The sequence below is a fragment of the Prosopis cineraria genome, unplaced genomic scaffold (genome assembly GCF_029017545.1).
Source record: "Prosopis cineraria cultivar Desert tree isolate PC_DT_omini unplaced genomic scaffold, ASM2901754v1 PC10, whole genome shotgun sequence".
In the NCBI taxonomy this organism is placed as follows: Eukaryota; Viridiplantae; Streptophyta; class Magnoliopsida; order Fabales; family Fabaceae; genus Prosopis; species Prosopis cineraria.
The window spans coordinates 6,231,288-6,254,866 of record NW_026555341.1 but is presented as its reverse complement, the minus strand read 5'-3'; the positions used below and the strand labels follow the sequence as shown (position 1 = coordinate 6,254,866).

At 34.9% G+C, this 23,579-nt stretch overlaps 3 protein-coding genes across 8 annotated transcripts; 2 read left to right on the top strand and 1 right to left on the bottom strand.

Annotated features, from left to right (window-relative positions):
• The first annotated feature begins 1,823 nt into the window (after positions 1 to 1,823).
• LOC129322232 (uncharacterized) lies at positions 1,824 to 6,362 on the top strand. 4 transcript variants are annotated; one of them, XM_054968398.1, is made up of 7 exons: positions 1,824 to 2,361; positions 2,634 to 2,712; positions 3,122 to 3,214; positions 3,757 to 3,930; positions 4,086 to 4,139; positions 5,101 to 5,805; positions 6,076 to 6,362. In XM_054968398.1, exons 1-4 carry the CDS (start codon positions 2,054 to 2,056, stop codon positions 3,859 to 3,861), a joined length of 585 nt encoding a protein of 194 aa, XP_054824373.1. In that variant the 5' UTR covers positions 1,824 to 2,053; the 3' UTR covers positions 3,862 to 3,930; positions 4,086 to 4,139; positions 5,101 to 5,805; positions 6,076 to 6,362. The 4 variants fall into 4 exon arrangements, with proteins under 4 accessions (XP_054824373.1, XP_054824372.1, XP_054824371.1 ...); XM_054968397.1 differs by having other exon boundaries at positions 5,068 to 5,805; XM_054968396.1 differs by lacking the exons at positions 5,101 to 5,805; positions 6,076 to 6,362 and having other exon boundaries at positions 1,825 to 2,361; positions 4,086 to 4,383.
• A 3,146-nt stretch (positions 6,363 to 9,508) lies between these two features.
• Positions 9,509 to 11,023, top strand: LOC129322233 (zinc finger A20 and AN1 domain-containing stress-associated protein 1-like). Of its 3 annotated transcripts, none has more exons than XM_054968400.1 (2): positions 9,509 to 9,666; positions 10,317 to 11,023. In XM_054968400.1, the coding sequence occupies exon 2, from the start codon at positions 10,317 to 10,319 to the stop codon at positions 10,821 to 10,823; it is 507 nt and encodes a 168-aa protein (XP_054824375.1). In that variant the 5' UTR covers positions 9,509 to 9,666; the 3' UTR covers positions 10,824 to 11,023. The 3 variants fall into 3 exon arrangements, with proteins under 3 accessions (XP_054824375.1, XP_054824376.1, XP_054824377.1); XM_054968401.1 differs by having other exon boundaries at positions 9,539 to 9,666; positions 10,314 to 11,023; XM_054968402.1 differs by lacking the exon at positions 9,509 to 9,666 and adding an exon at positions 10,096 to 10,115.
• A 4,306-nt stretch (positions 11,024 to 15,329) lies between these two features.
• LOC129323070 (AT-hook motif nuclear-localized protein 26-like) lies at positions 15,330 to 17,189 on the bottom strand. The gene has a single exon (XM_054969620.1). The coding sequence runs from the start codon at positions 16,636 to 16,638 to the stop codon at positions 15,772 to 15,774; it is 867 nt and encodes a 288-aa protein (XP_054825595.1). The 5' UTR covers positions 16,639 to 17,189; the 3' UTR covers positions 15,330 to 15,771.
• Between the last annotated feature and the right edge of the window lie 6,390 nt (positions 17,190 to 23,579).

Sequence of the window (23,579 nt, the reverse complement as noted above, 5' to 3'; positions counted from 1 at the left end):
ATTTAGTCTTGAAAAACTTGAAATCACACCCTAAATATCCTATTAAAAACTCTTACCTTAAAAACTCAGATTTCCCGCATCGGCGACTCACGCTCACTCTGCCTCAGCTCGCGCACGAAGGAATGAATGAAAAAATGAAGGAAACAGGTGAGTTTTTATAAAAATTCAGTGGGTCCCATATTTTTTTATTATTTCTTCTTTCCTCTCTCTTCTTTCTTTCTTTCTTTTTTTATTATATATATATATATATATATATGTAATGATGGCACGCAAAAACGTCGAAAGCATCCATTCCTTCTCTTCTTCTTCTTCTTCTTCTTTTGACCTTTTCCCTTTTTTTATTATAATAATAATAATTTAATAATATTTTTTAATATTTTTTAATTTTTTAATTTTAATTTAGAATGATATCCTAAGTTAGATTTAATAATTATTTTTTACTAATTTACTTACCTTTAAATATTTTTTAAAATTTCTATTAACCCAAATTAACTATTAAAATTTAAATTGAGATGTTACAAGAGGCATAGAATTCTGTTGAAATCCTATTAGTAGGTCTTGTAGATTTATTTATGTGTATTCTATTGATAAGGTTCATGTGAGTTTTGATTACTCATATTGATTGAGAAATTGATTTGAATATGTATTTTGTGCCTTGTATTGTTTATGTTGTGGTTGTAAGGTTTTATTGGGCTAAAATATTAGTATAACTAGTGGGATGTGTAAATATATGAGTATTGTGAATTACATGATGATTTATGAGAATTTAGCTCCCCCTTATATTTTTTGTGATCAAAGGGTTAAAGCATTGAAAATGTGAGATGTGTTGTTTGGTTGTCATGATGTATCACATGAGTCCTATGTAGTTCTTTAATTGTGATATATGGGTTAGCAAGAGCTTTTGGCACTTAGTTGAATATTGGACAACCAAGTTATTGGGAAATTTTATAAAGAAGTGAGATTAGAAATAGGTGTTCAACTTGTAATTGAGAAATGATTTGAATGTGAAATTAGTACCATTAGTTAGAGCACGGAGAAAGCTTTTTTAAACACATAGACCACATCAATTAGATGTTAGACAAAGAAATAAGGCACATAAAAAGTTTGCTCCAAAGCTATCATTTGAGAGCTCTGTTGCAGTAAAATACGTGCAATGCATCATAATATATGGCATAAAGGCAAACGTGTCACGGAAAACCTCTATCTTTTTGTTGAAATAATGTTTTTCTATTATAATGCAAATGTATTATTGCAAATCGAATTCTCATGCTTTCATAGAAGTGTTAGCTTTAATTTTTATTGAATGAATAATCGGTTATAATGTTGTGAGTTTAAAAAACTTAGGATCCCGTTGATGTAATACGGGGCCCACTAATGGTAAATAAATGATGAGTTAACGATAAGGCGATGAAGGAGGAAATTTTTAATGTTAAAAAATAAAATTGACTCATAATTAAGTTTAAGATGTCCAATAACCCTTCGGGTAAAATTAAGTGGCAAAAAACACTCGTAATTCTTTTTAATACTATCTTTTTATTACATTCTCTCTCTTTAATATTTTTTATAAATAGAGTATTAAATGAATAGTATTTTTAAAAGTTTATATTTTTTTAAAAAAAATGAGATTGTAAAATTTATAATTTTATTTAATGTTTTTGCTAAGAAATGTTTTTAAATAACTTTATTAATATACATAATTTTATCTAAAAATATTTTATAAATTGGTACTGATGCTGTAGCAAATAGAGCCCAGACGAATTTAAAATGACACGAAGACACAGGTCGAAATCTGGATTCAAACTCCACGTAATGTTTAAACAAAAAAATCGTTCCTGGTTTTATGACAAATGGATAATTAGGAGGTCAGGAGCGACTCCATGAATCATGAATGTTGTGAATTAGTGAGCGTTATCCACTTATCCTTCACTTAAAAGTTCAAAACGCCTGCGTAAATCGTGCTTGTCTTCTCATTTGTGATCCTCTTCTGGTGGGTTTGATCCTTGGATAGCATTACCCCCAGAAGCCCACAATCCACTGAAACCCCAACCCAACCATGGCCGTCGTTGCCTCCTACTTACCGAAACTCATCTGCACTTCGAAAATTCCCACGCAGACGCATTTCTCTTGCCTTTCCCATTCAAAATTCATTGCACCTGCAGCTCCAACTCAGGCTGTTTCTGATATATTTCGGAACCCCAGGACCAAGGCGGCTCTACTCGGAGTGGGTTTGCTCTTCGCATTCGCGGAACCTGCCTCATCTCTGGAACTTCCTTTGCTCGGATCTTCACTCCAGCTGGATGAACCCTCCAATGCTCTCTCTCTGCCCACATGGACCGTGCACGTCTCCAGTGTTGTTGAGTGGTGAGATTACTTTCATGTATTTGTTTGTATACTCCAGGTAAATATTAGTATCGATTTCTTTATTAGCTTCTTATTCCCAAAAACCAGTGATGATTTGATATACTAACATTCAAGAGTTCAGTGCTATAGATAATTTTGGTGAAGTAGTTACCAGAACTAAACCCAATTCAAGTGGGTAGTTTCGTCTAAACTCTAATATGTTCCAAGTTCTAACGATGAAAATAAATAATTTGTTTTGGGTCAAGTTCCTGATTGTTGTTTTCTATTGAAAGGATTTCAGCCATGGCTTTGGTGTGGAAGTACGGAGAGAGATCGGGATATGAATCTTGGAAGGGGCTTTCATGGGGTATGGTAAGATTTCTTATTTTGCAATTCCTTCCATTGCCTTGCCTTGCAAAAGGCTGCACGTTTCAACAAAATTTTTATGCGATTAAAGAGTAAATGATATTTTTCTATCACTATTTTATACATTCATTTTAAGGAGTCCTCAAATGCTTCAGTTATTTTACTTGCGTTTCTTGAAAATTAAGCTTTAGATCTGTATGCTTAGAAAATTAAGCTCGATGTTGTTCTGTTTGTTATCATCTAGCAATTACCTCATGTCATATAAATATTCTGTGACCTATTCAAATATTTCCTTCCCTCATTTTCCTTCATCAGATCTTTTGGATTTTCATATCTCTATTCTCATTTAGACGATGTCTTTATTCTTCAGTGTAAGGTTGAGACAAGTTACTTAGATGATGTCTGATTCTTGCAGGTACCTCTACTAGGTGGAGCACTTTGCGCATGCACATGGCATTTCTTTTATAACTCTGAGTCCCTGGAGGTAGGAAGGCTTTTCTCGCCTCATGTAAAAATTCTGTACCCTGTAGTCGGAAAATTGTTCATGATAGGTCTATTTTAAATTTTTAACTGAGAGGATCTTGTTTTGTTTAAACATGGAACGATGAACTTGTCAATTTACATCACAAATAATCATTATCTAAAGATGCAGAGTTTTATGTATTTGTCTGGACAGTGCTTTTTATATATGTGCTAGTTTAGGAAAGATGCCTTCTGGCCAATCGTTTGTTGCAGCACATGGTCATTATACTCTGCATCCAAACTTCAGAATGTTCACAGTTTATCGCAATTTTCACCCTCCAACTTTATTTCTAGCTTGAACCTGCTCCTTAACTTCTCCATCAATAAACTCATGGGCCATCTGTACTTCCCGACCTAAGTTGCTTCATTTGAACTACTGAGTCGGGTTTGTGTTTTTGTTATGACTTCTGACAAGACCCTCTAGCTACGTAACAAATGTGGAGTCATGGTACTTTCATCTTGTGTTAATCCGATTAAATGAAATTAAGGTAGAAAGTCTAAAGTGATCCGGATTCAAATGAATTGCAGGTGCTGGTGGCTCTTCAAGCAGCACTTACCGTTCTGGGTAATGCTACAATGTGCATAGCTGCATATCGTATTTACAAATCCCGAGAAGGCACCAAGAATTTTTGAAATTTTGCCGCGTGGAAATCTGGAATTGATATATTAGACTGAGCGGACATCTTCTTTTTCTGCTACTTGGTAAACTACTCTTAATTTGTGGTCTAATATGAAAGTAAGAAGAGTCTTCTAATTTACAAAACCAATGAAGTGCCAAAGATGGTCACTAAAAATCCTTCTTTTCCGTATTAGTGTCATCATATCCTCTGAATCTCCTTGTCAATTTCTCGCAACAGGATAAACCTGCTGGTGCTGGAAGATGCCTGAGATCAAGATCATATTCATTAACGGTAAGCATTAATTATGGAGTTTGGATTCAACTATCAAGGTCGTCTTATAGCTGTATTTGGAGCCTTTGTATGCCTAAGAATCTGCAATGTCTAGCATGAATAATCACCCACTATATATGTCCGAACACCTGTTTGTTCTGAATAGTCATAACTGATAAAGAGTTTGGTATGCGGATCTAACATGTATTTTTTTTCAAGATTATTTTCCAGTAGTTGGTAATAGCATAATTATTGATATGATAAATAGCGCTTCTTATTTGATTGAATATATTCTGCTTTATTTGATCAAAGCCACGGTCATTTTCATAACGAGTTGACTGTAACTAAGTAGTGTGTTAAGGGTTTAGAAGGCCATTGTCGGACTTTTAATCAAATCAAATTAGAAGATGTTTTTTGTGACCCTGGATTAAAGTACACTAATTTATCGATTTTTGGTTCCGTCAAAACTGAGTTATTCCATAGCCTCATCAACTCGATAAGCTTTCCGATTGCACGCGCTTTTTCACGCATAAAACTGAGGCCATTGTCTATTGTGACCCTAGATTAAGATACACTAATTTATCTATTTTCATTAATCATGGACTTGGCAACATGTATTGCCTCAGCGTTCTCTTATATGAGATTACTGAATTAATCATCGAGTTTTTCTACATTAGTTTTCACATTCTTCATGAGTTTCCAAGCTAGCAACACGAGGCTTAAGAGATTCACCTGTTGGAACCTTACTTTTGCTTCACTTACACTTACTTTGAGTTTGCTCCTCTTATGCATGGGCTTGCTCTTATATCTCCATGCCAACAACATTTTCTTCCTCAATTGCCATTGTGCAAGACCTTCCTTTAAGCACAAAGGTTGAACCTGCTCTAATACCAACTATCATGGGGCTATTTTTTAACTTGCGTGGCACTTATACCTTTTTTGTTGGAAGATTCTAAGCAAGCCTCATTTGTTGAGAAAGTAGATGCTTGATGTTGAAGAATGAAAATCTTGAAAGCAAAGGATGAACGAGAAAGGTTGGGGAATGTTATAGTTGTGTTTTTTTCAAATACTCAAGGTGATTACAAACAAGGAACATGGAGGTATTTATAGGCTTCCTCTCGTATCGAAAATGTTTCCACCTCATTAATGGACAATGGAAATTGATTCGATCCTAAAGTTGCTACTCTATCTCTAGAATTTTTTATAAAAATATTTACAAGAAATATTTATATATTTACAATGACATTTTTAGAGATTATCTTCAAGATATGTTTGGAACACTTTAGATTATCTTGAAATATTTTAGATATCTTCACATCTCTTCAAAAGTTTTAGAACCTTCTTAATCTTTCTATATTACTTTAGATATTTCTAAATTGTTCTAAATGCTTTTGGAGTATTTTGAAATGTATTAGGTTCTTCTTGAAACTTACGGAATGTGAAAATTAGCCACCCTCACTGCTAATATGCCATAGAATAATTTCCTTGACTAAATTAAAAAAAGTATGTCTCGAGACTCTGTAACAGGTGACTTGGTGAAGGTTGCTAATAAAGGCAAAACTTGAAGGTTTTGGATAAATGATGGGCCACATTGCACCTTTGGGAACTGAGCCTATGTGCTAAAATAGGGCAACGTTCAGAGAAAAGTACTTGAAGAATGCCATGATTTGAAATGGCTGGACATTAGGTATGGCCCGAACACTTGCTCTTGTATAGAATTATTTTTATTAGTCACATGTCCAAGAGGATGTCGAGGCGTGTATGAGGACATGTTTAGTATTCCAGTAAGATAAGGTAAGATAATAACATCTTGTTTGTTTACTCGAACCTCTTTTGGTAGTTGAGAGACCATGGAAGAGTGTTTTAATAGACTTTATAGTTGCCCTCCCTAAGTTTAAAGGACGTGGCAACATTATGGTGGTAGTTGATTGTTTTAAATATGCCACTTTTATACTAGTCCCTGCAGATTGCAAGGTTGATGAAGTGGCATGCTTATTTTTCAAACATGTCGTAAAGTTATGGTGGATTTCTCAAAGCATTATCAATGACTAAGATCTCCAATTCATTGGAAAATTCTTGAGAAAACTTTTCAAGCTTTTGGAGATATACTTGAATTTCTCAACAATCTTTCATCACCATAATGATGGACTGGCGGAATGGATAAATGCTTTGCTAAAGCATTACCTTTGACATTATGTAAGTGCATATTGTGATTTTGTTTAGTTGCTTGATGTGGTTCAATTCTTTTATAATTTGCAACAAAGTGAGTTGAAGAGTTAAGAGCCTTTTTGAGATAGTTATGGGACAACCTTTAAGCCCTAGTGCACTTGCCTCTTCATATAATGGAAACAATCTCGCTACATATAAGTTTGCCAAAGATTTGCAAAGGGAAGCAAACATCACTTGAGTAAGCTTAGATAAAACCTCTTGAATGATGAATAAGTGGACTGATAAAAAGTGGCGTCCTAATGAATTTCAAGTTAAGGACTCAATAATGGTAAAGTTGCTACCAAATCAATTCAAGTCCTTATGCAAAGTGCACAAATGCTTAGTAAGAAGATAGAAAGTCTTTTTCTAATTGTCAAGCATGTTGGACAGATCGCATACTATGTGCAACTTTTGGCGAAACTTAAGATTCATCCTTTCTTTCATTTTAGTCTCTTGAAGAATTATTATAGGGATGAAGAAGTTCCATTTTAGAATATCTTTGCGAGAGCACCAACGGCAGTTATCATGGAATGTAACAAAGAAATAGAAGAAATTTTTGTTGACAAGGTGATTTGGAAGAAAAGAGTTCCCAACTACATCGAGTACTTAGTCACCTGGGAAGGACAAGCTAACTCCAAAGCAAATTGGAAATATGAAGATCTCTTGTGGAAATTCATTGACCATATCCAATGCTACAAGGTGGAAGGTGTGATGAGGATGTCTGAAATTAAGTGAGAAAGAATGTTACATTTTATGAATTTTAAGAGGTTAAAATGAATTGAAATGTTTTAGAATCCTCTAGAAGACACCAAAATAACCTTGAGAAATCTAGATTACTCTAGTCTGTGCAAGAACATTCTAAAAGAATGGGGACAACTCTAGAGAAGTTTAGGTAACTCTAACATTAATATCTTAGATAGATTTTAAATAAATTCATATAGATATCTAGATATTTCTTGTAAAATATCTTATAAAGAATTCTAGAGAATCAATTACAATATTTCATTAATGATATTTTTTTAATATTACCTTTTAAATGGAGAGAAAATTGAAATGAGATTGTAACATAATAATTAATTGTTTAGGGATATTTTTAAAAATTTATAGTTTTATTTTGAAAATATAAATCTATAAAGTATTATTATTGTGTTTTATTAATATGTGTAATCTTGTTTTAAAATATGTTATAATTTGAGATAGAGAAAGTGTAGTTTTTGAACCGGTAGATGAAGGTGCATAAATCTGTGTGCAGAAAAGTGTTAGGGGTGCCTAGGTACATGAGGTCCGACCAAAGATTCAGATTTGAGAAGGGCCCCTCGTCCGCTACTCCCACTTTCACATCAAGATATCACACTGCTCTTGTTAGCGAGAGTTGTGATGGTCCCAAAAACCAATTCGAAAAGAGGGGTGGAGAGGCCATAATCAACAAAATGAATCAAAATGTACATGCGAATCAGTACCTTGTCGAAAAGGCATGGAAAAATATATATTAAATTAAGCTTTATAGCTTTAGCCAGTGTCCCTAATTCTCTTCACTAGGTGAGCGTGGATCGGTTTAATGTCAAAATATGCAAAATTAATTAATCAAACAACACTCAAAATAAAAATTGAATTGAACCAAATAAAAATTAAATTGAAATTTGATAATTTAGCTTGGGTAGTTTTGAACTTTGTGTTGGTCTGTTTGGATTTGGGCTATTTTTTTAATAAAAGAGATAATGTTTATATATAAAATTGAGCTTGTAAGGTGATAGTAGTTCATTTTAATAAAAGGTTAAGATTTTAACTTATTAGATTATATATGTACTTTTTACTATAAAATTAAAAAGAATAAAATAAAATAGAGTAATTGATAAATTAAATATAATTTATAAATTAATGAATTATATATATATATATATATGATAATTTAGTTGATTTGATCTATTCAATTTTAAATTTTATTAATTGAATCAAACCAATCAATCAAAATATGTTTTTTTTTAAACTGAATTGAATTGAAAAATCAAATCAAATAACAAAAATTCAATTTGATCTTTGGTTTCAGTTTCAGTTTGGTTTTTCCCACTGCTAACTAATACTCCACCTATTTGTATCATAACAATATATTTTTATGCCTTTTTTACGAGAGAGAATTATGAAGAACATAAAAAAAAATGATGAAAATATAAAAATAGTGGAGGAGAAAGAAAACAAAAGACACTATAAATAGACGCCCCAACTGGACGAACCAATACACTCCTTTTACGTGATGGGAGTATGTGCCAACTATATGAATTAACTGGTTAAGTTTAATAGTCTAACATTGTCTGATACATACTAACAAGGCACAGAAAGAGCGATCAGTTGAAGCACTTCGATTTTCTTGTCAAACCAACTAAGCAACTCGAGCACGGAACAGAACATTCACATAATCGGACAAATCAATATTTAAGCGACACTCTAATATTATTTTGACAATTTGTCAGAAATATTAGAATAAGGTAAGTGGGATTATTCTATACTTTTTTCTCTAAAAAATTGACGAAGCTATACAGCAGAGATGCGGCAGCAGGAGCCCGTGCTTTGTCAATTATAATGACGGCAATATGAGGGCATCGGCGACCTAGTGAGGGGGCACACTCAACCCCGTCCTACCCTCCTCATAAGCGTAAGCTATACGCGCTGATGGGAAGCAAACAGACAGATGGATAACTCAGTCTCAGACTGGGACAGCGTTCAGTAAATTCTGTTGATAATCAGCGCTCGTCAGTCAAAGACATTGTTGAGTCCGCGTGGAATGAAACTCGTACGACTCGCGAGTCTCACGAGGCTCAGCGCCAGTAGGGCACCGTGCTCTCCAGCCGGTCCGCTGGCTCCGTTGTCTGATTCCACGGTACGCCTCGGGAGCACCCAACTTGCTGCGGAGCTAGAAGAAACTCAGCAAGCACGCGCTCTATCCCTATCCACTGTTTTTACCTTCCTAAAAATATATCCCCGTGGATTTAAAATAATGAATTTGGGCCTCGAGGCGGGCCCATTATCTTTGGCTAGCATTGAGACAACGAAGCTGGGATGACGATGCAAAATCTGGGGGTGCCGTGGAAAAACCAAACGATTTTTACTGGCAATTCAACGGCGAGAACTTGGTCAAAAAAAAAAAAAAGAAAAAAACGGCGAGAACAAGCAACAGGCCGAGTTTGGGCGCTGCGTCTCCCAACTCTTCCTTTTTAAAAGACCGCTTCATCGCTCTCTCCTTCACTTGCCATTCTTTTCCCTCATTCCTCCTTCCTCTGTTTCTACTCCCCAACGCCTCACTGCTCCCAATCTCATCTCTTTTCTTCCTTCTTCCTTTCTCAAGGTATGACCCTCTTCATTTTCCTTCTCTACTCTCCCCTTATCTTGCTCTTCTCTTGCATCTCTGAAACTTCATCTGAATTCGGGTCATTTCTTTTCTGTTCGTTTCTTTAAAATTTTTCAGAAGTGTTTTGAGATGCTTACGTGACCAGCACGGAATTTAACATCCCAATTCTGAAAGGGTGGTCAAAAGAAATCTTGTTTGGAAACATCTTTTTTTCTTCTCTTTCTTTACATAAAGCAAAGGGCCCAAGCCCAAAGCCCCAAACATGAATCTCTCCTGCGACTTTGCCTCCCCTGTATCTTTCCTCCGACTTGAGGATGCCCTTTTTTTTTTTTTGAAGTTATATTATATATATATATATATATATATATCTATATATCTATGAGAATATATTTTACCTTATCTAGGACTAGGATCATCTTGCAGACTTTTCAGTAACTTTTTATTTGGTGAGTTTTTTCAGATATTTGTTAAGGAGTTTTAGTGGGATCTTTTATTTTATTCCTATTTCAGCGGGATTTCAATCACCGTATGCAACATATATAACCATAATCCACGGTTCCACGGGACTCACGATCGAAGTCTGGTTGAACCCTAGGAAGAATTACCAATTTCCGAACATTCACCCTTCTCTTTTTGCTTGATAGCAGATGGGATCTCAACAGAATGATGGCACGAGCTACCAGCCTTCGGAGCCCAAGCCGTGCGCCAACAACTGTGGATTCTTTGGTACCGCCGGCACCATGAACCTCTGCTCTAAATGTTACAGAGACTTCCAAATCAAAGAGCAGCAAGCCGCTTCCGCTAAAGCCGTCATGGAGAAATCACTCAACCCTAGATCCGCTCACTCGTCTGATAAGGCGCTGAAATCGGACCCTTCAGCGCAATTCCTTTTTGGAACTCCTTCGGAAGCATCGTCTTCGTCGCCCGTGGTTCTCGGTGGCGATCAAGGGCAGCCGAAGGCGGCGAACCGTTGTAGCAGTTGTGACAAGAAGGTTGGGTTGGGTGGATTCACGTGCAAGTGTGGGAGCACTTTCTGCGGGACGCATCGTTATCCGGAGAAGCACGAGTGTACATATGACTTCAAGATTTCTGGCCGTGATGCGATTGCCAAGGCTAATCCAGTGGTAAAAGCCCCCAAACTAAACAAGATTTAGAATTTGCCTCCGTCCTGCAACTTGTGTTTTACTTGATTAGCGCATTGGAAAACGGTTTGGTTTATTTCTCTTTCATTGGCTCTTCTTAGCTACTAGCAGTTTGGTAGAATTAGATTGGACGGTCCAATAATAAATCTGATGCGCCTGCATAATTATAGTCACTGAATATTTGAAGTGGTTACCTACTTGTGCTTTCATCACTTTGCAGGCCTTCTATTATTTTTTGGAATCATTTGATTGAACTACAAGTCTTGTTACGCAATTAGTTTATTAGAAGTGGTAGTTGATAATATATTATGCAAAACGGAAACTGGATATCTGTGAAGAATACTCTGACATTTTCTGTTTTGTCTTTTTTTTTTTGGTACAACGTGCCTTTCCCAGTCATCTGTGTGCAAATATAATTTTTACTCGTAACCTCCTGAAACATGTTGCAGAATTTTAATTAATACCAAAAGGTGAATATTTCTGTATTTTTACCAACTGGAATGTGCCCTTCATTATTAGTCGTTGTAACTTAATAATTTGCGCTTCTAATTAGATTGTAATTTGCGTCCCTTGTGCTTTGGATTAGACGGTCACAATCTGTAAGTTGTTGTGAGGAACATTCTCAGTAGAGATGCGTTTAATATGCCTCTATGCCTCTTCTAGCGGTTGAAACAGATACTGGTTTCGCTGAAATAGGTTCTCTCCAGACTTTCAGAATTTGCCATCATCCTGATGGACCGTAGCCGTCCTTCTCTTGGCTTTTGCCGAGGGCATTTTATTTTATATGAAAGATTGATTTTTATATAACAAGAATAAGTTTTTTTTGGGAGTAATTTTTTTTTTAAATGAGATGATATTTGAAAATTAATTAAGTTGTCTTTTCAAAAGCATTTTAAAAAATTTATTATAGATATATAAGTGAGGTAAATAAAAGATTTTGATGTGCAAAATTATTAAAAAAAAAATCTATTATGAATACATGCAAGGGTATGGTAGTTAATGTATAATTAGCTCTGCTTTTTCCCTTTCTTAAATAGTTTCCCTCCCTTTTTTAAATTGAACCAAACACTAAGCAAGGTACTTGCATTTTCTCCTTAAATTTGAAGTAGTCTAGAAATTAAAAAGATAAAAATATGCACATTTAACTGTACGTGTCTTAGGTCAAATTTTGGAATTTGAAGTTCAGTTTGCTAAATATAAATTGGAAAAAAATACTTTTCTGCAAGCTTTTATTGGTTCGTTTTGATTAAAAAAGCAGCTAAAGGTGTGAATTTAAAATTATGCTAGTGAAATTAATCATATCAAGTTGGACTTTGACTTCTGAGATAACTTGACTATCAATGCCCATGCCTCATAGAAAGACATAACTTTGATAAAAAATAATACTTAGTTTGAACAACTAATTTTGAAGTTAAATGAAAATTTTAATACCGTCACAAGTACACGTATACTATCATTTTACTTTTCTACATTTTGTTTATTTTAAAATATAAGATATTATGTAGATGTTATATATATATATATATATATATATATCTATATATTGAAGTTAGGCCTTTCTTTTATTAAGTAATTAATGAGGATATTTTGAATAAGTTAAATTTAATTTGTTACAGTTAATAACATGATTAAAAAGATGTAAAAAATTTAAAAAATCAAAATTTTAACTAACTTTTTTTTAAAATATAAATTAATTAACTATAACTTACTTTCTCCTACCATCATATAATTCATTAGTAATTAATATATATTTTATGAAAAATATTAATTGGAATCTTATTTTTCTAATCACATTTTTGCATTTATATCCTTGAGCTTTCATAATAATACATGCATAGTCTTTAAATATGAAGCATTTGAAGATAAGGAATGTTAAAAAAAGGGGTATGCATGGTGAAAAATTAAAACATTTACCCAATACCTTATTTTGGATCAAGAAGTACTTTTAGAGAGTGATTTATATTATAGTTTGGAAGAAGTATATTGTAATCTTGATGGAATATCATTTTACGGTGCAACTACTTTTTTTCCTTTCCTTTTCTTTTTTTGTTTTGGATAAACGGGAAATAGTAAGTACTTCGGCTAGTGTCCATGCAATGCATACAGATCACGTTTAATTTATTTGTTATTTCGAAAGCACACTTGATGTATAGAAATTTGCTCTATTTTGCAGCCAAGTTTTTCAAAGATTTGGTTAATAATATATTTAAAGATTTTTCTATTAATAAAATATAATAATATCAAGTAATTCATGTTGCTAGTCCCGTATAGGATTTTCTGCTGTTAATGTCTTTTAGTTGTTATCCAAAATTATTATTTTATTTAAAATAATTTTGTTTGAGGTATTATTAGATACTAAACGGGACATCTCTCATCATTAGTTGGGGGAATTGTTCCAATCAAGTTTTTCAATTCCATAGAGAAGGGCTACTTCAACAGGGGCCTGAGATACAATAAAGATGTAGCCCATGAGTTATAAATTAATCTGGCCCTTTTGGTGGCAAAAAAGGCCCATTGGGTATGATGGAAAAATTTTTTTAAAGAGATTGAAAAAGTAAAAGGGAATTAAAAAATTGGTAAAACATGAATTTTTTTAATTTTCAATTTGGTATGTGTATTTATAATATGAAAAGAAAAAAGCATCCTTGGTAAATTAAAAGAATAACCCATCCCTATCAACCCCAAATTAGAGCACAAAAATTCGTCGTTGTTCGTCATTACGCCACCGCCAGGCATCAAGTCGCCATTGAACATCTCGGGAACAATCAAGAGGTGGAGGGTAATTTAAAAAGCAGTAATAAGTTTTTATTATTTTAATCTAATGATGCAAACTATTTTTACAGAAAGAGAAAATAACAATAAAATTTCACTAAAATATATAAATAACAATCAAGTTCCTTAAAATATTATAATTCCTTTAAAATCCTTAAGTACCTTTCTAATATTAATGATTTTAAATTAAATAATTAAATTGTCCTTGTTTACAATAAAAAAATAATGGGTTCATGTGAGAAGCTGTGATTTATTATTTAATTCTTGCCATTTATAAAATAAAAGTTATAAATAATTATTTTTAAAACTTGAACTTCAATTATCACAGAAATTTCATATGGTAAGTTATTATTTCTTATTTAATTCTTGCAATTTATAAAATAAAAATTGTAATTTCTTAAATAAAAGTTGTGATTGGTTATTTTTATAATTGGGACTTCAATAATAAAAGAAATTTCACGTGAAAAATTATAATTTCTTGTTCAATTTTTACAATTCACATAATCAAAGTTGCAATTCTAAAAGAAATTTAATTTGAAACGTTTTAATTTTTTTATTCAATTTTTATGATTTACAGAACAAAAGTTTTAATTGAAAAAATGGAGCCAGGCTTGTTAATTTTTTTTTCCAACAAGGGGCAATTTGATCATTTAATTTAAAATCATTAATGTCAAAACAGTACCCAGGAACTCTAAAGGAATTATAATATTTTGAGAGACCTAATTGTTATTTATATATTTTGGTTGGATTTTGTTGTCATTTTTTCTTTTCTTAATTTTTATCAAATAATTAAAAATGTCATATATTTTGGATTAAAAAAAATAGGATGCATGTTAAGATCTTTTGTCTGGATGTATGACAAATTGACAACTGAGATAATTGAATTTGCCAAAAATGTTATAGACTCCTAGTCCCTGGATTAGACTCCACATAAAATGATGTAAAAAAAAAAGAAAAACGAAAATATTAAAAACAAGTACTCTTCGTTTTTTATCAAGGAAGGAAGGAACACTGATTTTTATACCAAATTCTTCAACTGCACTGCACATAATCCTCTTGCATTGTTGCAGACTTGCGAGCTCCCTCCTTACAGGGAAACAGCACTTGCATAGCAGAATGTATAAGCACGCACCTTATAACCTTAACCATAATGCGAGACCTCTTCATAAGCAACGCAGACACGAGGCCTTGCTTTCACATTTTCTATCCATGTCTCCTCTCCTACACAAATACTATGGTTCTATGTATCGGAGCAAGAAGAGGTAATTAATTAAGCTGACAATGCTATGGATGTTTTGGGGAACTTCATGTTTAATTTGGGTGGACAACAAGTTTAATTAGGTTCATGGAATGTTGTGATTGGGGCATGGCTTCAATCAACTCTAGAAAGCTATATATATATATATATATATATTGATATAATCGATTACATGAGCAAGAGAAAAGCTACATCTTGGTAATGATTGCCTTTCGTGAAATGAAAACATTTCGTGACTGCCTCGAAAAAGAGCCCTGATCAGACCCTGCATGCGTGTTGGCCAGGCGCCAACGTTTACACGGACGCATGTATCTAGTTAACTACAAAAATTCCGTGAGTGTGAGTGTTTTTTTTTTTTTTTTTTTTTTGGGAGGGGGGGGGGGATGGTGCTGAAGTTTTATCATCATTCCTACTCTAGCATGAAAAATGAGGAGTGAAGGTCGACGTTACCCATTACCTGTTTGTTGTTTAGAAAATGAAGCCGAACATAAAAATGAGAAGAAGATGGAACCAATGAATAATGCGAAGCCACAGCCATAATAGTCAGTTTACAAAACACTTCATTCACTATATGAAGGAACAACAGAAATAGAGAGAAGTAGCTCGGGCCAACTTCAATCACTATTAGGTACGCATCTTTCTCTTCGTCTTCATCAATAATTCTCCAGTTATCTTACTGCTGCTACAACCATCACTAATTACTCTCCTACAACTTTTTCTAGAACCACAAGTACGTACCGCTTATTTCCGTAAAATCAAACTGACCAAAGGACCATCAAAAGCCAAGTGAACATATATGATCGTGTAATTAATCGATAAGCTAAATGACATACAAATCCTAAGAGAAGCGTACCAATTCATTAAGCTAGCTCAAGTGTGGTAGGCTCCTACGTCTGACGATTCTAACAGGTTGAGAGAAGTTACGATGGTTCATCCGAATGGAGGACGAGCGGTAGCCCAGAAAGGCTGATCAGATGGCATCTGCATAGAATTAAGAAGATGAGGAGGCAAAGCATGCATGAGTGGACCTGCCGCGTCCCCTAATAGCTGTTGCTGACTAACTCCACCTGTTGGTGACCCAATTCCTTGCCCTTGAAGCGCTGCCGTAGGGTCTTCTTCCTCCAGCGGAAGCCTCTCGTAGGCGGCGTTGCTAAACGACGCCGCCATAATCACCACCGACCCGGAAGCCGTAAGAGTCCCGACTACCGTCCCACCGACCACCTGACCTTGTCCGCCAGCCAAATATATGGTCAAACCGGAAGCGGCCGGAGGAGCCGGTGGCGGCAAGAAGGATCCTGCGAGCGACAAGATCTCGAACCTTCCGTGAAGTGTAACGACGGCACTCGAAGAAGCGGGTTGCCTCAGAGTGACATTGGTGACGGTGCCGGTTCCGCTCATGATACAAACCCCTCTCTGGCGTCGCCTGGCGAAGTTAGACACGCTCTCCATGATATCGCACCCGTCCCCTACCTCCATGACGTGGGTTCTCAGGGCATTTGCACTGTCTCGGGTTATGATGATGGGTGGTTTGGGTTTGTTCTTGGATCCCGCCGGTCTACCTCGGGGCCTTCTCGTGATTTCTCCACCCTCGCCGTTCATGTTCCCTTGATCGTTGTTGTTGTTGTGGCTGCTTTCTTCTCGCTCTCTCTTGTGGGAGAGGTTTAGGCCACTGCTGCTTCCGCTTTGTTCATCTTCTGTGTTTTGCTGCAGAGTCTGAAATTGATGCTCATGCTGCGATTGCTGGTGTAGATGGAATGGTGGAGGAAGAGAGTGCCCATGTCCTGCCATTGGATCCATTCCTAATCTTTTGATATTGATGGCCTTACTGCTTTGCCTTGTCACAGAAAAAATTATCCAATTCTATACTGCAATAAACAAAATCAGACTGGGACTACCAAATTGATCAGGGCAAAACTGACGCTACTTCTAAAGGAAACAAGTATTGGTATTTATGACAAGCTAGTCTCTGGTTGTCTCTCTTTCTCGCGATGAACTCCAGTAGGAGCTTCAAGTGGGGTGAGAGAGAGAGAGAGTTGAAAAGAAATTGAATAATTACTGATCTCGCGAGGTCTCGCAGGCACCACGCGAGCGCTCTTACGGATTTCCTCTCTCTCAGTGGACCTTCGAACGCATTCGTGTCCACGGTGGCGTTTGGGATGTTGTTGGAGTGGAATTGTATGGAAAAAGAGAGAAGTCGGAGGAGGAGCTTCTCGCATAAAAACTAGAGTGTGAGTTAGGGTTAGATTCATGAGGTATAGATACAAAGTCCAAACTTGTTTTGGTTCGGGTAAGATCCTGCGTTCTCGGGGGCGGCGGATGGGCCCCACCTTCTTCCCTTTCTCTGGTTCCCGGTCTGTATGGTCCATTCATTTTTGTTTTACATTAATTCTTCATGTATTATCTACACCGAAGAAATCTTTTGCTTTATATATATAACCTCTTCAACAACCGCTTCCATGAATTAAAAATAAAAATAAGTCAGCCCTAAATGATAAAAAGAAATGCCTAGCTATAACTCAAGCTAGCTTCAGATATCAACGAACACTTGAGCGGGCATCTCAAGATCATTATTTTCTCTATATATGCATACAATCAGCACAGATATATCAAACGCGTTTCCTTCTGAATGTGTCATTATGATTCTGATGAACAAAGCAAAAAACCATAACTAGGTGGCTAACTGGATGACAATGATCAGTCAGGTATAAAAGGTTAGGGGTTAATTAGAACATACATACACTCGGAGTGTTGCGTCGATGATTTAGATTATTCCGTTGGGACAAAGTTATGATATTATAATGAAGGAGGGACCATATTGGTGAATTAACCCATAATAAATCCGAAGTACTTTCTCGTGGTCGTTTCCTGATTTATATATAAACACGTTAAAACAGGAAACTGGGTGTGTTTTTCTTAAGAAAAGATCGTATAGCTGGCACAATTAAAACAGGAGTGTAACGCAGAGAGAGAGAGAGAGAGGAGCTTCAATTTTCTAGGAGGGCCACATGGACCCCCTGTGGGTCTCCTGCAAATTCCATGTTTTGTTTATATATTATTCCGCAAGTCCAGAGCTTTAACGGGGAGATCTACCTGGTGCCAGCCTGACGCGTGTCTCTTCCCCCCGCTTCCTCCGGGTCTATTCACTTTCCCTTCTTTCTACTCCTTCTTTGCCTCCATTTTGTGGAGTCTCACTGCTTTCTATATATGTATATATGTCTATGTTAGTGTTGTTTTTGTCGGACATGATGGAGCTATAGATAAAACATACACGGAGCAGTGGGGCATGAGAAGGAGGGAAGAGAAGCACATGCAGCATGTTATATATATATATATATATATATATATGTATATATACAGTTGTAAGGAGAACACAGACGGCTCAAAAGGCATGTATATGTACATATAAAGGAAGGGGCAGGGACCCATATATGCGGAGTTTGACTTGAAATTTGAGATGATGAGCGATCCACTCTATTTGAGTGTGGAGATCCAGTAAGGAGGCACTACCAGCACGCACTGTCATGAATGAGTCTTCCGAAAAGATAATGTAGCAGCAGTCCATTGAGCCTCGGAGATGGAGGCCCTCTTGTTACTTTTGTTTCTAATATATTAAAATATGAAGCTATACACGTCGGATATGGTATAATTTAATCAAAGTTTATGATAAAAGTTGAGGATGATGTAGAAACTTGGTCTAGTTTAGTTACAACATGCCCAATGCAAGGGACTGGAAGTGCAGACAAATGCGAAACTAGAAAAGCATGCATATGTGTCAATTTTTAAAGTTTAAAGGATACTTACAAGCACATTAATTATAGTATCCAGAGATGAAGTGATTACTGATTAGTGGAGCGTGAAATGAATTTCAACATAACTGGGGATAATGTATTTAGATCTCAAAATGAATGAAGGTGAAGGAATAGTGGCGGGGGCAGCGCTGACAGGGGTAAGCAGAGGAGGAGCGCCGGAGACGAAGCTGCTGTGTCTGGAAGATGCTCTTTGTCCCTTATGCCCCCACCCCCCTCTTCTTCCCTTCCTCTCTATTTCGTTTTTCATAATATCCTCCTTAAATATTGTTCACTCGCTGCCAAAAAAAAAAAAAAACGGCTCAAAGTCTAAAAGTTACTATTAAGATTCTGTTTGATTATTAGAAAGTAATGAAATAGCTTAAAAAAATTGACATAAAAATAAACTAAATCACTCTTCTTTCTCATGTTAAGCATGATAAAAATTATTAATATATATTATAAATGTGGGAATTATAACACTCTCCAAAAATTTTATGAATTATTATTTTCAACTCCATGAACTAAATTATCTCTCACCTCTTATGAATGTGGTTCACTATTCTATTCTATCATTTTATTTTTACTTTTAATTTTTCAATTTATTTCATTTTTTAGTAACCAAACAAGTCCTAAAGATTTTTACTAGTGATTTTTTGCCACAATAAAGTTACCATAAAAAATCTCATTGCTAATAGTTTTTTGTTGGCGACAAACTTTTAACGATGACATTTTTGCAAGAAAATAAAAGATTATCTTGTGCACCATACTCCATGTCACCTTGCCATTTGTACACCTCCTCATGTTGCATTACCTAATACCTCACTCCATGTCATCTCACAGCATGTGTGCTTTTTCATGTTGCATCACCTAACACCTCGCTCCACATCACCCAACCATGTGTGCATCTCATGTCATGTTACATATTTATTACAAAATATGTTAAAGTCAATATTTGAACCATTAATTTCTACTTTCAAAGCTTCAAGTCTTCTTTCTTTATTAGTTACATTGCAATGCATTTGTAATTATTATATATGAAATTAAATATATATTATTTAACTATATACAGGTATCTCAAATAATGTATTATTAAAAAGATATGCATATATTGCACAAAAAAGAATATACATATATTATATTATATTTTCAATTATCTTTGTTGGGAAACTAAATTTAAAATGAAAGAAATTGTAAAAATTAAATAATTTTTTTATAAACATTTTAATCAATTTTTAAATTTAATTTTTTAAAAAAATTTTGATAGCAACATTTGTCGCCACTAAATATAGACTTTTAATAGCAAAAAGCTTGTCGCTTTCCAAAATTATTGACGACGGTTGTCGTAGTGATGATTTTTTTTTCACTAAAAGTCTTTTGGACAAGTTGCAGTTAAAAGTGTTTTTTGATTTTTTTTTTTATGTATACACGGGTGCGTGTATCTTTCAATTAATGAATAGATTTGCAATAAAAAGGTTGGGGTAATTAAAAGTGACCCAAATGAGAGGGGAAAACTAAGTGCAAGTGAAAAAAGGACGACGAGACTCATCAATTTGATTTGAAAGCAGCCAGCATAGAAGATTTCAACTCTATTCTAACGTTCTGGAATGTCTGTCATCGAATAATGTTGAGGACGACGCCATCTCTATTCTATACTGGTATTTTTCTATAACTTTCATAAAATGGAGGAAATTAAAACTTGTGGGTGGGGGAGAGAGAGAATTTTTGTCCTCATATATTGGTCGACCACGTACGTGAACAATCCCTACTTACAAGTGATGAGAGTAAGATGAATATGAATATATATACATATATATTACAATTTTCTTTCATTAGCGGCTAACTTATGTAATGTGCAAAAGTCAAGTTTAAGAAATGAAGTGGTCAGAAACAAATGAAAAAGTGTAGTTGGTGTAGGATGAAGGATGCTACTAAAATATAGGAGCACTGATAAGAACCAGTTCGATTACCCAATCCTACAAGCAAGGGGACCAGCCTTACTTAATCAGAATCTATCACAAGATGCTTTTTCTGGTGTAGCATGCATGTCATTATTGCATATGTGTGTTGAGTATATATTTTCTTTTTAACATTGTTTTATATGATTAAAACTGCTGCACCAGGATGACATGTAAAATAGGCACGGGATGAGCCTTCCTTACAATTCCTATAAACTCTCTCTCCCTCTCTCAACACACACATCAATCGTTGTCGTTGTCTGCTAATGCATATACAAACAAATAAAACGGTCCGACTAGTGCGTCGTTGACTTAGGAATGAATGATGATCTGGATATAATGGCATGCGCGGTTGAATATGTATAATTTTCAAATATAATAAAATTGGGATTCTGCTGTGAAGAAGAAGATGATAAGGCTGATGAGGGCAAGAAAACTAACATGCTTGGTGCTACTATACACCGACTCAAATGAATATATTAAGCTCCATGATATATAACAGACAAAAACGAAAAGTCGTTGGAAACGCTTCTAAGAGTGGAGGTCATATATAGAGAAGCAAGTAATATGATGAAGGGGTTAATAAATAAGTAAATAAATAAATGAAAAAGGTGGGGTGGCATGTGAAGGAGCAGCCTTCCCAACACGAATATGGGTCATTGCATGCTTCTGCACAGAGCCAGATCACAAGGGACAAAGCCCCATGTTTCAGGTTCATAAGTTCATGTTCATCATCCATCAACCAAACTGCCATAATAATATTCACATGATATAGCCTATTCATTTAAGCTAAGCAGAGTTTTGAGCGTGAAAACGACAAAACTCGTGCTTGCACATTGTGAGTCAACGCTATTCATTTGGAATCATTTTCTCGGACGACGCTTCTGATTTTTATTTTTCTTTTTGACGAATAAATATTTTTCGTTTTCGTTTTCCTCTTCAAGATCGTGAATTGAATGTATAGGTGGACTCGTGTGTGGAGGTGACAATTCAATTGACGTGGGCCGAATCAGATCAGGCGGATCCCATTAGGAGCCCGTTTTTATAATCCGAAGGGCCTCATGTCATTTCAGGTTTCGTGAATTATTTGAATTCTTCGCATTTTCGGGTGAAGGATTAATGATGAGCGGGTGAAATAAAAAGTTATATTCGTATGATCGTATCATTGAATATCAAACAAGTTCTTGAGTTTTTAACCAGGGTAAATTATCATCCCCAGCACCAAAAAAAAAAAATCTACTACAATAATCTTCTACGTCAACAAAAATATAAATATAAAAAAATTATAAACAGCTGAATTCTAGTTATATATGCTTACACAAAATCTAAAAATCAACAATATTGTGAATAATGTGAGCTGTTGTAACTTTTATTATTATATATTGATATATAATAAAATCTGTAACAATTGTACTATTTACAAGTCATGGTAATATGACTTAATACTTAAATTTCCTGCAATAAATTAAAAAAAAAATTATCTAGTTAGAGCAACTTGAATTTCTAAAACTACAAGTCACTTCTTATAGTAACTTGAATTACTGGCCAGATAATGCGCGTAGCTCATTCCTATGAAGTAGAAAAGATGACTAGATTATCTATTAAAAAAACACTTATTTTAATCAAGCTACAAATTATTTTTCCTAAGTTGAGTGCGTCTTCTACTGCTCGCTTCCAAGCCGTTGGCAATAATGAAGAATAACTGATCTCAGAAATCACATTTTGATTGAAATAATATATTATTGTCAGTTTTATAGGATTTAGATTTACTCCTTCCCACTATTGAATTTCGAAGCCCTTGATGAATTGATAGCCATACTCTCCTTTATTACATATTATATATTATATATAATTGTTAATAGGTACAGATAATTGTTCTAGTAACAACACTATCTCCTTCATTTGTAAGATATCTGGGTTTGAATGTAATATTGACATGTTTGTGTGTGAGGATTTTTGTCCTCTTTTTCTCATGGGGAATGGTTAGGTTGGAGGTAAAATAAAAATATTATATATAATAAAATATACTTATAAAGCATTTTTTTAATTGCTGACAAAAAAAGCATATTTTTAATAAAAACTGATAAAGCATTGTAGATTTTCAAATAAACACAAATAACAGAACTCATTCTCGCGGGTTTCCCTTTTTGATAGGACAATTTTCTTTGGTCGAACCGAACCCAAGAAAAAAATAACCTCAAGTGAAGAAGCTGTGTGGAACAGAGAATCCATTATCCTGAAGAAAAGACACTTTGGATCACAGTGACATGATGATTGGAGATGATTAATTAGTGGGACTCGTCTTGTTGTACACACTCTGGCCTCACTTGCATGTACTTCAATCTTTTTCTGTGTGTTAGGCTCCATCTTTGAATTATAAAAGTTGCTCAAATTGCTGTCTCCAAAAATCTTCCTTTACCATCTTGACAAAGCAAAGAGGTACACCTCAATCTCCACTCAGACCCTTTTTTTTTTTTTTTTTCCTTCATGTATTTGGACGAAAGACACACCCGCACAACTCTCCATCTCTCATTCTCAATTATTTCTCACTTTCCAAATTGGTTTGTAACTTTCTTTTGTCGACATATGTTTCTTCCCTTTTAATATCAATATCACTTAATTACCTTTTATTCAATGATCAAGAAAGTATAGTAAATCGTATGGCTCTAACCGTTCTTTCTTTCCAGTGATTAATTTGGTGCCATATGCATGTATTTGCTTTGAAACGAGCTTTCTTCACCCTGACCCGCGTCAAGATCTGCAGGGTTTTCCACAATTATTGCACGAAGCTTTCTTTGCCATAAGTGCTTCCAAATTATGGAATATGATTGGAGGCCATATGAGTAAGTGGGACGAAAAAGATAACTACGTGATTAGCTTAGGTTATGTTAATGGACAGACCTTCCTCCCACCTTATCACTTTATAGTTTGTAGTGTGCACTGGGAATCTGTGCTTTAATGGAAAGTAGATATCAATCAACATTTTAAAACCCGA